Genomic DNA, 13,039 nt, shown 5'->3' with positions numbered 1-13,039 from the left:
TCTGGAATTTAATATTGTATTTTCCTGCTGAACTGGTACCAGAAATATATTACCATAAATCCCATCTTGTTTATTATATCATTTCCTTAACCACATTCTACTGGAATAGGTACATTATTTGATTTTTTTTTTCATGGTATCATCTAATAATAACCAATAAAAAGTTACCCCTGTTGATCACTAGATTCTGCATCTAAAAGCCCAGTTGTTGTTGTTTTTTTTTTTTGGTTGTTGTTTTGTTTTGTTTTTCGAGGTAGGGTCTCACTGTAGCTGACCTCAAATTCACTCTGTAGTCTCAGGGTGGCCTCGAACTCATGGTGATCCTCCTGCCTGTGCCACCCAAGTGCTGGGATTAAAGGCGTACGCCACCATGCCCTACAAAACCGAATTTTAAGCTCCATGTTATTCAGAAGCATTGCAGACTTCTTTTATCTTACACAATCTTCTAAAGTGTGTCATAGCAGATTTTTTCCCACTTTTTGAAATTCACAGTGTAATCAATAGCCAGGTAAAATCTAAAAGGGGCTAGGTCCACAGTGCTTTACATGAATGTAACACATGCTGATTCTCGTTTTTACATCCTGCACAAACTAGCAAGAGATTTAGAAACTTAAAAACGCATTTGTCTGAATGCTAGAGGAAAAGGGATATCATCCCCAAGCTATCTACCTAATTTCCACCCAATACAGGATTCCTCCCACCAGGAATCATTTAATGTTCTTACCTGCCTATGTGATGAGGCTGTTAGCATCTCCTTTGCCTGACTGCTCAGCAATCTAGCTGCTTTTAGTTGATGTAAAAGTAGTCTTAATATTCAAATCAAACTTCTGTCTGAGTTCACTTCTTCCAGCATGGATTCACAACATCCCATGGGTAAAGATCATCTTCTGCTCTCTGAAACTTCAGATGTGTCAGATTTGCATAAGAAAAGTGAGAAACGGTTAGACTTGTCCACATTGTATCCAGCCCAGAAAAATATTCACCATTTTCTGTTAATTTTTCTTCTTCTCAGCCACATCCATTTTACCTCAGTCCCACACAAATAGAAGCCACATTCTAACTTCTACTTTCTTGTACATCCACCTTCATTTCCCAGGCCACTTGAAGTGTGTCATTTTATGCTGCCAGTATAATATAATGTAGATTATGTCTCTGTGGATTAACTAATTGGATCTTTTTTTATTATTTGTTGGAAACCATTACCATCATCTCTTCAGCTCTGATTTGATATCAGAAGAATATTTAAGATTGTGAACATGTTGTCAGTGTACAGAATCTACCTTGCTTCTTCACAGCTCTTTTTCAAATAAGATGACAGAGTCTTGGGAAAGAATTAGTAAGAAGAATGTTGTATATGTAAAAGAATGTTACAAGGAAACAAATGATATCAATAAATGTGAGGAAAGACCATTGTTACTGTGGCTGTCTCCTCTAGTCACTGTCCTTCCCAATACCCACTGATTAGAGTTTCCATACAAATGACATTTTTAGGCAAATAAATTTAAGATTATCTGTATGCTGGCATATGTTTTCATACCTGGTCAAGTTTCTAACACTTTTCTATAGAGAGCCCACCTCTATTCTAAAGCTCAAAAGTTAATCAAATCATAGTTTTATGTAAGCATCAATACAAAGAGATTAATATCATACCATAAATGTTCTATGATTGTATAATTATTTTGTGTCCTTTAATGACTCCATTATTTTAAATTCTACATATAAACTCTTAAACTCCTATTGGAGGATAGAGTTTTTGTTTATGAAGTATGAGTGGGCCTTCTTCCTTTTTGCAAAAATTTGTAACTTTGATCCCGCTCTTTATTTTCAATCAAGTATTTATTCCCAGGAATTTCATTTGACATATAACAACAAAAAATACAGATCCCCAAAGCTGTGTTGAAAGATGAAATGAAGTGTGTCATGGTAAGACAATAATGGGAATGACCCATGAAGTCGCATCAGGTCAGAGACAGTAAATGCTACCTGGACCTAGGAGCTATGACCTGCATTATCTCTGCTCTGAAAAGTTCAGGAGAACATCATTTATACTGATATAGTTGCTATATTTTTTTTGAAAATTTAATAAAAATATTGGAGTAAGGGCTGGAGAGATGGTTCATCAGTTAAAGTGCTTGTCTATAAAAAGCCTAACAACCTGGGTTTGATTCCCTACTACCAAGTAAAGCCAGATGCACAAGGCGGTGCATGCTTTTGGAGTTTGTTTGTAGTGGCTGGAGGCCTTGACACATCCATTCTGTCATTCTCTATTTGCCTGTCTCTCTCTATCTCTTTCTCCCAAATAAATAACTAAAATAAATTTTAAAATACTTTATTTATTTATTTATTTATTTATTAGAGACAGAGAGGGGAAGAGAGAGAGAGAATGAGCATTCTTGCATGCAAGAAAGAATGGGCACACCAGGGCCTCTAGACTCTGCAAACGAACTCCAGATATATGTGCTACCATGTGTGTCTGGCTTATGTGGGATCTGGAGAATCAAACCTGGGTCCTTAAGCTTCACAGTTAAGTACCTTAACCATTAAGCAATTTCTCCAGTCCTAATTGCTTTTTAAAACATTGGATAAAGAAAAAGAAAAGAGAATTGCTTCCTACTTTAATCAGCTGGCTTAAGAGTGTTTATTCTTATGACAGATTTTTCTTGCATATTGGAAAATTACATTTTTTCAAACTTAGACTGATATTTATTTATTGCATACTTAGAATGTTCATTTGGTCTATTTTACTGTATTTGTGCTCTCACAGCTATATCCACTAACATTCTATTGTACTTTCTCAACAAATAGGTCGTCATGGAGATGGAAGTTATTGGCCAGTTGATTCTAATTTGATTGATAGAAGTACTCTCAATGGTAAGTATTAAATTAGATTCTACTGGATTAGTTACACTAATTACATGGTTAATTCTACAAAATCCAAAGCAAATTTTCTATTGACATATGCCAAGAGCCTTGGACTCATGGTTTTAGATGGTTTAGATGATAGAAAAATGACATTATTAGTAAACCTGCAGCCCATCCTAACAGGAAATGATGGTAATGAGAGATGATAACTGTGTGAAAAACATATAAATTGAAACACAAAGCATTTTAGAAGTGATTTAGGGTTTTAAAATATGTAGATTTTAAAGTGTCATAGTGTGTTTGTATATTTACAACAAATTTAATTTCATTACACAGAGATGATGACTAAAGATAAAGCTGAAAGCAACCATTATTTATAAATTAAAGTTACTGGAACTTTTCAATTAAAGAGCACATGCACCCCATAATCTTCTACTATGTTATTGCTAATTTCCCTTTGTATTGTCAAGCTTAAACATTTGTTTTGCTCATTCTAGGGAAACTTGTCCATGCAGCTGTAGATGAGCAGATACAGGAGCACTTAGAGCTCCCTGAAAAGAGCAGGGTCAGGTGTGGCCCACACTCCAAGAACTTGACCTCAGTTTTGCCGAAGCAAAATCTTTGAAATGATAAATTAACAATAGCCAGAAGACTAATATAGCATGCTTGCATTTTGTTTGTTTATTTAGTTAAATGTTCTTCCAATGAACTATGCACCCTATAATTTTATTTCTAAAATATTGTTGTCACTTGGTTTGCTATACTAAAACAATTCAGATAGTCCCCATTTCAGTAATGAATATCTGTGTTGTTACCTCCAGCTTAAAAACACTAAATATTTAACATGGGGTTTAAATCTTTTGCATGACTCTGCACTGTCACACTTTGTCTCCTCTGCCAGTCCTCATACCAGTGCAGACACTCTCAATTTGATCCTTACTACTTATGACTACACAGTCACACTTAGTATATTTTTATTTTACATGTCTTTAAATTTATAGAAACATTATCAGATCACATACTCTTTAAATCCTTTAGGTAGCCTTCTGTAATATCACTCCTTTTTAAATTTTTAAAATTTGCCCATGTGTTCAGAAATAGTACATGATCATTTTTCTTTGCTGCTGCACAGTATTTTATTTTATGCCCTAACACAATTATTTAACCATTCTAGCATATTTTTGTGAGAGATTTGACTAATGAACAGATAAATTTCCATTTGGGTGATTTGTTACAAAACCTAGATGAGAAGCCAAAATTATGATTAAAATTGTTTTATGAGTGTGAAATTAAAATAAGTATTCAAGTTAAGTGATTATTTTTTTATTTTTATTTTATTTTTTTTTTTTTTGGTTTTTCGAGGTAGGGTCACACTTTAGCTCAGGCTGACCTGGAATTCACTATGGAGTCTCAGGGTGGCCTCGAACTCTTGGCGATCCTCCTACCTCTGCCTCCCGAGTGCTGGGATTAAAGGCGTGCACCACCACGCCCGGCTTTAAGTGATTATTTCTTAACGTAGGTTATTATAACCAAGTTCATCAATTTCCACAAAGCATACACACACACACACACACACACACACACACACACACAATGTGGGTCCTTTGGCCAATAGTAGATTCAGGTAGACATTTCCACTTGCTGACTCTACTTTTCAAATCTCACCATACCTTCCTTAATGGCCTTTACTTAAGCCTAGACATATACAATTTCTTACATTTAATGTTTATTTTCATTCTTATAACTATTGCTCAATATTACTTAATACTTTACATTAGATACTTTTTAAATAATGGGGATTTGTTGCTTATAGTTCTGAAGGCTAGAAATTCCAAGGTCAAAGTCAGAGTAGAAGTAGAAGGTGTATCAAGTGATGAATTATTCTCTGCTTCATAAATCAGGCCTTGTAAGTCTGTACCACCATGGTGTAAGGAATAATAAAGCTTCCACCAAGCTGTTATTAGAGTACTCATTCCTTCCAAGAATGCTCTGCTTACCTGATCTAAACACCTCCCAAAGGCTTCATCTCTTAATTTCACCATCACATGAATTAGATTTCAACAAGGGTGTAGGGTCACAATCAGACTGCAGTGAGATTTATGGATATATATTCCAATTGAATTTTACTTAGGTTATATTCAAGATGCTTTCTCTAGGATGTCCAGATTGTCCTTTTGTCTCTCATAGGTCCTATTTCCTCATTTAGGTAATTCCTATTACAAATAATACCTAGTTCTGGTATTCTTTGCTACAAATAAGCTATATGGGGGCTTACAGTATTATGATGAGAGAAGAGTGTTGGAAACAAACCTATAACATATCCCTTAATATGGATTCAGTCACTGATAATTCAGTTCCCCAAATATTCCCCATTTCATTACTGCCTCCTTCAAATTTTACCTTAGAGATTAACAATATACCAAACATATTTAATGCATTCAAGGAGTCAGTTGTGTAATGCTGTCAGCCCTCTCTGAAGGCAGGTTGCTGCAAGAAGCTATGGCAAGGAGCGAACAATGCATTGCTGCAGAAGCAGTACTGCAGAGTCAGAGCTATCTCCTTGCAAAGACCAGATAGAGAGCTATCCTGTATGAAAATGACATATGCAGAGAAGAAGGCCATAGATGGACAAGAAGATTAAATGCACTTGAAATTGTGTCAAGAAATAAAACTGTAGGGTTAGTTTTTCTTTGTGTTTTACCCAAAGGTAGAGGGGCTCTGGGTTGAAGTCCATGTGGAGAATTAACTTTGTCCTTTTAAGAATCATCCAGAAGTGTCAAAGTAGAATCCATTCCCAGTAAAGGACATGATCACAGGGTAGTGCTTTTTGGAGGAGTAGACACCAAGAAATTAAAGAAGGAATCAGTATACAGTGCAGATAAAGAACAATTTTCCCCATAGTTTTCAACCACGGCTAAGTGGTGGATATGAGTGATAATACTGGAGCCAATGTAACCACAGACAGAACTCGGTACTCTCTTGACTTTCAAGCCCTAAAAAGTGCTGTCTTGGATAGAATTGCTAGACAGATTAAATGGTGATTAATTTTTAACTGCCTATGCATCACAAACTAAAGTTTTCAAGGGATTCCAACCTAAGTGCACATATGCATCTCAATGTATGCATACATAAACAATGAGGAATTAATTATTCAAATTTACTTGTGTTTCTGGTTTTTCAGTTTCCAAATACAGAAATCCCAAGTTTGGATGAACTTCAAAATAAAATGAACTTTTAGTTAAAAAAGTAACACCAGTCTGAAATTCTCATGAATATCTAAGTGAACAGACAACAGAAATTTAGAGAAGCTCATGTCACTATATTCACTTTTTATTTTACTATTTAATACTGCTGGAGAGGCTAAAATGATAATTAAATATGACATAACTAACTTTATCTTATGGCACTAAATAATAAAGACATGGTAGACCAACATTATTCAATGACTTTCAGCCAATTTATATAATGTTTTGTCATCATCTCACCCCAGTTTTCTCTGTTACTTGGTGATGTTTTAGGAATATCATGCTATGTGAATGGTGTGAAGGCACTTGGAACATTTCTAGATTCCCTACAAAAGTAACAAAGTAACACAGTGGCTAATTACAGTGACCTGGAAACCAGAGACACATGAATGATGGAAGGAAAGCATAATCTGTTTCCTATGAAAACAATGGCAAATGTGTGGTTTGATTTTAGCCCTAGCTACTACAAGCAAAGCCATGAGGGCCTCTGTAAACCAATCTTCCTAGTTAAAATTCTGCTAAAGTTTAGAAAAGAGCTATATTTCCAATTGCAGGTATAGATGAGTCTTTTGAGTGGCAGAACTCCAGAATCAACAGAAATGTGTTGAAATAGGAATTCTTAAACTTCTTCTAGATGAAAGCCCATATATCTCCCCCAAGAGTGATAGAATTATAGAGGTTCCTGACTCTTCCTGCACCTGATGGTTCATCCTTCACAGCATTGTATTAGAAAATGGCTTCTTGTCAACATACTCAATCCAACTGCAAGGGAACTCATGTAATAATCATTTGCTTTCTTTTTCAGCATAGCACGTTTTTCACAATGGATTTTTGGAGTTCAAGTAAAGAAAAACAGAGCTGTAGCTCATGCTTACTTGTACTGAGGAGCCCTTAATTAACTTTTAGAAATTGAAGTGGCCTTCTCAATAGTATTTGATAACAGGTGGAATCAAAGGTGAAATTTGATGATATGGTAATATTTTACTTTTGTGATATGTTTAAATTTAAATTACAATCCACATTCTTTCTTTTTTTGTATTTTTTAATTTTAATTTTAATTTATTTATGTGAGAGCAAGAGACAGAGAGAGAAAGAGGCAGATATAGAGAGAATGGGCATCATGGCCTGCAGCCACTGCAAATGAACTCCAGATGCATGTGTCCCCTTGTGTATCTGGCTAACATGGGTCCTGGGGAATACAACCTTGAACTGGGGTTCTTAGGCTTCACAGGCAAGCACTTAACGGCTAAGCCCCACATTCTTTCTTAATACTATGACGTATTCACCTTCTGAAAATAAATTTTGTAGCTTGTATTTGTATGAATGACAAGACAAGTGGAAATCACCTCAGCTACATCCTCCTTTTTTTTTTCACTGCAGAGCACTGATTTCCTTTTCTTTGTAGTTCTGCCTATGATTTGCAAAATCATCTCAGCAAAATTTATAAAAAGAGCTATAACCTATATAAAACATTATGTTATTGGGCTCAACTTTGAAAACAAAGTTGAACTTGACATATTTTAATACATTGAATTATGAGTAAAGATTTAGGATTCATTTGATGTGATAATTGCTCTTTAATACATTACATATTCATCATATGCCAGATTAAAGGCCATGGTTTAGAGAAATCAGTTTTCTCAGAATATAGCAGCATTTTAAGTTATCAAGGTGATATTCTGTGATTTGTGATAGGAGACTATGATTGGGAAAGAAAAGGTGATGAGAAGGGAGGCAAGAGTAAAGGAAGCCTTTACTATGAAAACATAAATGAAGGTAGATAGGGGAGTGAGCAGGAGGTAAAAGGTAAAAAGAAATGTGAAATATTTGAAGACACCATAATGAAATTCTTTGTATGTTAAAAATAAATTTTAAAAAATATTTCCATGCAACATCTTTTCAATGTTTCTGTAAAGTGATCACACTGACACACAGTAGACATCTTAAACCAAAGAAAAGCCCTAGAAGTAAAGTGTTCCAAGCTGCCGTCTAAGCAGAAAGACAATTAGAGTCAGATGTACAATCAAGATCCAGCCCCATTCATTCCAAGAGGCTCGACTCATATCTCATCTATACAACATCTATTCCAAAGGATTAAAAGCTTCCAGTCTAACCTAGAATCTCAGAATCTAGAATCAGCTTCTTCAGGATTACTGATGTGGCACCAGTCACATGTTAGGATTTGATGTTTTCATTGGACATACAGAGCACTGAGCTAGAGCAGGGATTCTTAATCTCAGCACCTATAACACTGGCAACTGGATTCTTCCTTGCTGCCCACGTTGCCCAGAACACAACAGGATTTTCAGCAGCACCTCAGGTCTCCACCCACTAGGTCTCAGTGGTGGGTCCCATCACCCAGCACAGCTTTCATCGTCTCTAGATATTGTCCAATTTTCCACTTGACAGGGGATTCAGAGTAGAATCTTCCATGCCTAAAGTCATGAAGATCGTCATTCCTTGAAGGATGTTTAAAGGACCTGGGTTTAATATAAACTGAGAAAAAATAATTATGGCAAGTAGGCAGTGGGGTATTGATTTGAGTTTTAATTTCTCCATAGTCAGGTTCTTTCATTTTACTTACCTGCAGATATCTGAGTTGCAAGAGAACTTTTCTGCATAAATGTGTGTTTGTGGTTTTGGTGACTCCTCGTCCCATCTGTGTGTCAGCTCCCAAGCGTGTTTCTTTGATCAGGCCCTGTTTTTAGGTTCCCCTTTCACACTTCGCAGCTCCTCATTCTAACATATCAGAGTCTGTTGTTAGGTCTTCTCTCTCTGAACCTTTCACCCTCACTACGATTGAGGCAAAAAGGTTATGGCAAACTCCTAAATCTGTCTTTTCCGTTCTCTCCTCTCACATATCCAGCCTGTGTTTTGCTCTTTGTGGTCTAACCATCCCGTTTTCTTCACTGAGCTCAGCACCATCTCAGTTCAAACTGCCAGCATCTTTTATCTGGAGAATTTCAGTGACCACTTACTCACCTGGTGGGGTTCCTTTTCATCACCAACCTCTCTCAACACAGCAACGAGAGATCTTAAAACAATACAAGCCCATTCTGGACTTGTTGGGTACCTTTAAGTGTGATTCATTTATGGAAATTGAATATAAACTCTTGATCCTTACTCTCCTTCTGGCCTCTGTGTGTGTCATTCTTTCCTTGGTTCCTGATAATTATAGATATATAGCTTCTTCTCCGTTCTGTTGTGGCAACCAAAGACGCTTCTCATAATATACTTCATGATTCCACCTAACTCTCCACAGTGTGCCTGTTTTATGAACTCTCAACAAAAAAACATAGCTCTGCATGTGAAACCAGTATATAGAAATACCTCTGTTTTGACACTACTTATGCTGGTAACATTTGCCTTAAAATTTAATAAAAGTCTTTCCTAGTTAGTTGTAAGTTCCATGATGTCAATAATAATGAGTGTCTTGGTCAAATGTAGAATTCTCTATATTGAATGTGATCTTCAATACACATTTATAGAATAATTTAACATATTCTCTACTATCCTTTAGACAAGAATTTTCTTCTCATTTTAATTGATCATGGAACTTCTTTCTCATACTGCTGATGAAGGTCTCATTGTAGGGAACATTGGGCTACATAACTATGACTCTTCCAGTCAATTGTCTATAGCACCCAATATTGGGGAGAAATGCTTTGAAATGACCAAGTCCATAATTTCTGTTCAAATTCAAAGAACTATTAAAATTTGTAATATATATGTTGAGTTCAGAGTGTTCTAATAATAAAACTGTAATAAGGAAAGCTATAATTATAAGAAAAAAGCTTAGCCCTAACTAGAAAGATTCAGTGTCATTCATATGTTCATGTTTCCTACATATAGGTGCTACTCAGCTATTGAAGGTCAGCTATTTTTGTAAGGGGACCAGATCCTTACAATATGAACCAGAACTCCCAAACTCAGTATCTGGTGTGTATTTTAATTATTGAGCACTCAACGCTGAATTTGTCAGTCAACTTACTGCAGAATGTCTATGGGAGAAATTCCATAATAAACATAAAATATTTAAAAGCCTAGAACAATTTAGAAATATTAAAGATGTTATTTTGGTAAGATATAGACCCATAGTAATATTAAGTATATAATTTTGATTTATCTAAGGTCTTATAAAAATGGTGAACCATTTTACAGTGATTATACATCATGAATGTTAAAAATGAATGGAATCAGCTGGGTGTGGTGGCACACACTTTTAATCCCAGCAGTTGGGAGGCAGAGGTAAGAGGATCACCATAAGTTCAAGGCTACCCTGAGACTACCCAATTAATTTGAGGTCAGCCAGTCAGCCTGGACCAGAGTGAGACCCTACCTCAACTCCCCCCACCAAAAAAAAAGAATAAATGGAACCATTGTTCCCCTATTTTTGTCCTTTTTTTTTTGGAGACTTTACTGTTTAACGTGCTCCCCCACCCAATATAGTGAAGTATCTTCTAGTGTGATGTGCTTTACAGAGAAAATAAATGTCATGCTTTTTTTTTTTTTTTTAAGGCAGACGTTATAGCACTGTGGTCTATAAATTGATTTGGATGAGGCCATATTGTATACTAAATAAGAGTTCTTTAAACAAACACACACACACACACACACACACACACACACACACACACACACACACACACATATATATATATATATATATATATATATATATATATATATATATACAGAGAGAGAGAGAGAGAAAGAGAGAGAGAGAGGAGAAAGAGAGAGGTTACATATTTATTTACTGATAAAAATGTTATGATGAAATTCTTAGAACAACCGATGTTGGAATGAAAGGTTTACTATGCCTTTTTTGCTTTATCTCAAGAATTAATAAATAATAATTCTCTATTCACTAATTCTATGTTTTTGGAAATATTGATCACAATTACTGCCAATAACAATAGTTGACTAACTAAAGATTACATTATATTTATCTTTAATCTTCCCATTTGATCCTACATATTATGAGCATTTAGTGTTTGATTTGTGATTAAGAAATACATAAAACATCAAGTTTTAAACTGATGGGAACTTTCATAAGGAATCATAATGTTTGAAGTAATAAGAATGTTTATGCTCCCTAAACCTGCTGGACAAGTAGCATCAGCATAATGTCTCTCCTTCTTAGCAGGGACTATACTCATTGTGTGGAAGAGACATTTGAATAACTCCAGCTTACCAGGTTTTTAACATTTTCCATAAGGAATGCTATCTTGTATGATTCATGTTTGTTAAACTATTCATTCAGTTATATGAAAAAAAAAGAGTATAAGTCTATAAGAAGACTATAGAGTCATCTCCCATGTAAGCTGTAACAGGAAAGGTTAATTTCTTCCAATCAACTAATTTATTAAGCACAGAAATGGCATAGTAAGATGTGACTAAATAATATCTAATCAAGTAAGTTAACCTGTGATATTTTTACATGAACTGTTTCCTTGTAGTAAATGCAAAAAAAAAAAACTTCAAATAGAGTTTGATTTATTGTATTTATAATCAAAATTTTAAACAGAAACTGCTATTTAATGACTTTTGATTAATTACCCACTGTGTTCTGGGTTATTTTAGATGTGCTTTTGAGTTTTCCAGTAAGAAAGACTAAGGAATAATTTATCTAAGTTTAGATAGCTATTTTTCCACAAAAAGAGGCTTCTCACATAACATGACAATGTCATCATTTCAGTCTTGCTGACACTGGTCATTGTGTTCATTTGTAGAAAAGTTTAATCCATGCTTCACAGTGAAGATTATAACATTTTATTAGAGAGTTCATAGTAGAATGTTTAGATTGTTATCTTAGGATAGGTTTTACTTAATGTGTCATACATACTCAGGAGTTCAGATGGTTCTGTATTAGTTTCCCATTTCACAGATGAAGACACTGAGGTTTAAGACACCTAAATATTTTCCCTAACAAGCATAGAAAACTAATATACATTACAGAAGAAAATTACATGCTTAAATGTAGGAGCCCATTTGAGCTCATTACTCCTTGAAGCATGATAACTTAATTCTAAAACATAATTATAAGCTAATTAACTTTATAAAAGAAATAATGACAAGTATGACAGAAAACAATGATTAACCACTGAATATGGACTTGAAGATAATGTTTTAAAATATCATTAGCCTTTATTGTTTAGATATGCAATTTATCAAAATATCCTGTTATACCGATACATTTTTGCTAAATCTTTTCTCCTATTAAATACCAGGAAACCTTGTGTGAGGACATTATGATACTACGTGAACCACTGGAATCAGTGTACTCTTGACAGGTTGAAATCTAAATGTGTTTTCTAGGTAGCACTTTAAAGGGGAGTAGAAGACAGTGAGTTATTATGTCAAACATATGTCACTCATGACACCTCGTTCACGCCAGCAACTGCCTCTCTGGTTCTTTTTACTTTGTAGTTCTTATCATCAGAGATAGTATTTTTTTCCTGTCTTCCCTTTCTACTCAATATAATATCTTATCCTTTTGATTGAGATATAACTCATGTACTGCAAATACACCTTTGGAAATTATTCAAATCAGTCATCTTTTGTGTAGTTGTAGGATTATACTATTGTCTCCATTGTCTAATTTCAAGACTTTTTTACCAGCCCCAAGGGAAGCTTAAACCCATTCTGAGCTCCTCTTTACATCCACTGACCAACACCAATATACATTGTTTCTACAGATTTGCCTTTTCATGATACTTTATGACAGTGGGATTAAACAGTCTGTGACACTGTTTATCTGACTTCTTTCTTTCAGTCTCCACACTGCAGCATGTGTCAGGGCCCCATGCTGTTTTGTGGCTGGATAATATTACATATATGGATATAAATTTTTTATGATTTAGTGGACATTCAGGTTGTTTCTTCCTTTAGCTATTCAGTACAGTTATGCCAATGGATACTCTCATACAAGT

General features: G+C 35.0%; 1 protein-coding gene across 3 annotated transcripts in view; it reads left to right on the top strand.

Moving 5' to 3' along the window:
- The window catches only part of Dcc (DCC netrin 1 receptor), a 1,292,030-nt gene that overhangs the window by 1,217,401 nt on the left and 61,590 nt on the right, over nt 1-13,039 (top strand). For all 3 annotated transcript variants that reach the window (XM_045143229.1, XM_004667488.2, XM_045143230.1), the window contains exon 22: nt 2,806-2,871. In XM_045143229.1, the coding sequence (XP_044999164.1) occupies nt 2,806-2,871 (66 nt within the window). The remainder of the gene's footprint in view (nt 1-2,805; nt 2,872-13,039) is intronic.

Source organism: Jaculus jaculus, chromosome 2 (assembly GCF_020740685.1).
Source record: "Jaculus jaculus isolate mJacJac1 chromosome 2, mJacJac1.mat.Y.cur, whole genome shotgun sequence".
NCBI lineage: Eukaryota > Metazoa > Chordata > Mammalia > Rodentia > Dipodidae > Jaculus > Jaculus jaculus.
Note: the sequence above shows the minus strand (reverse complement) of the source record. Positions and strands in the feature narration are given on the sequence as shown.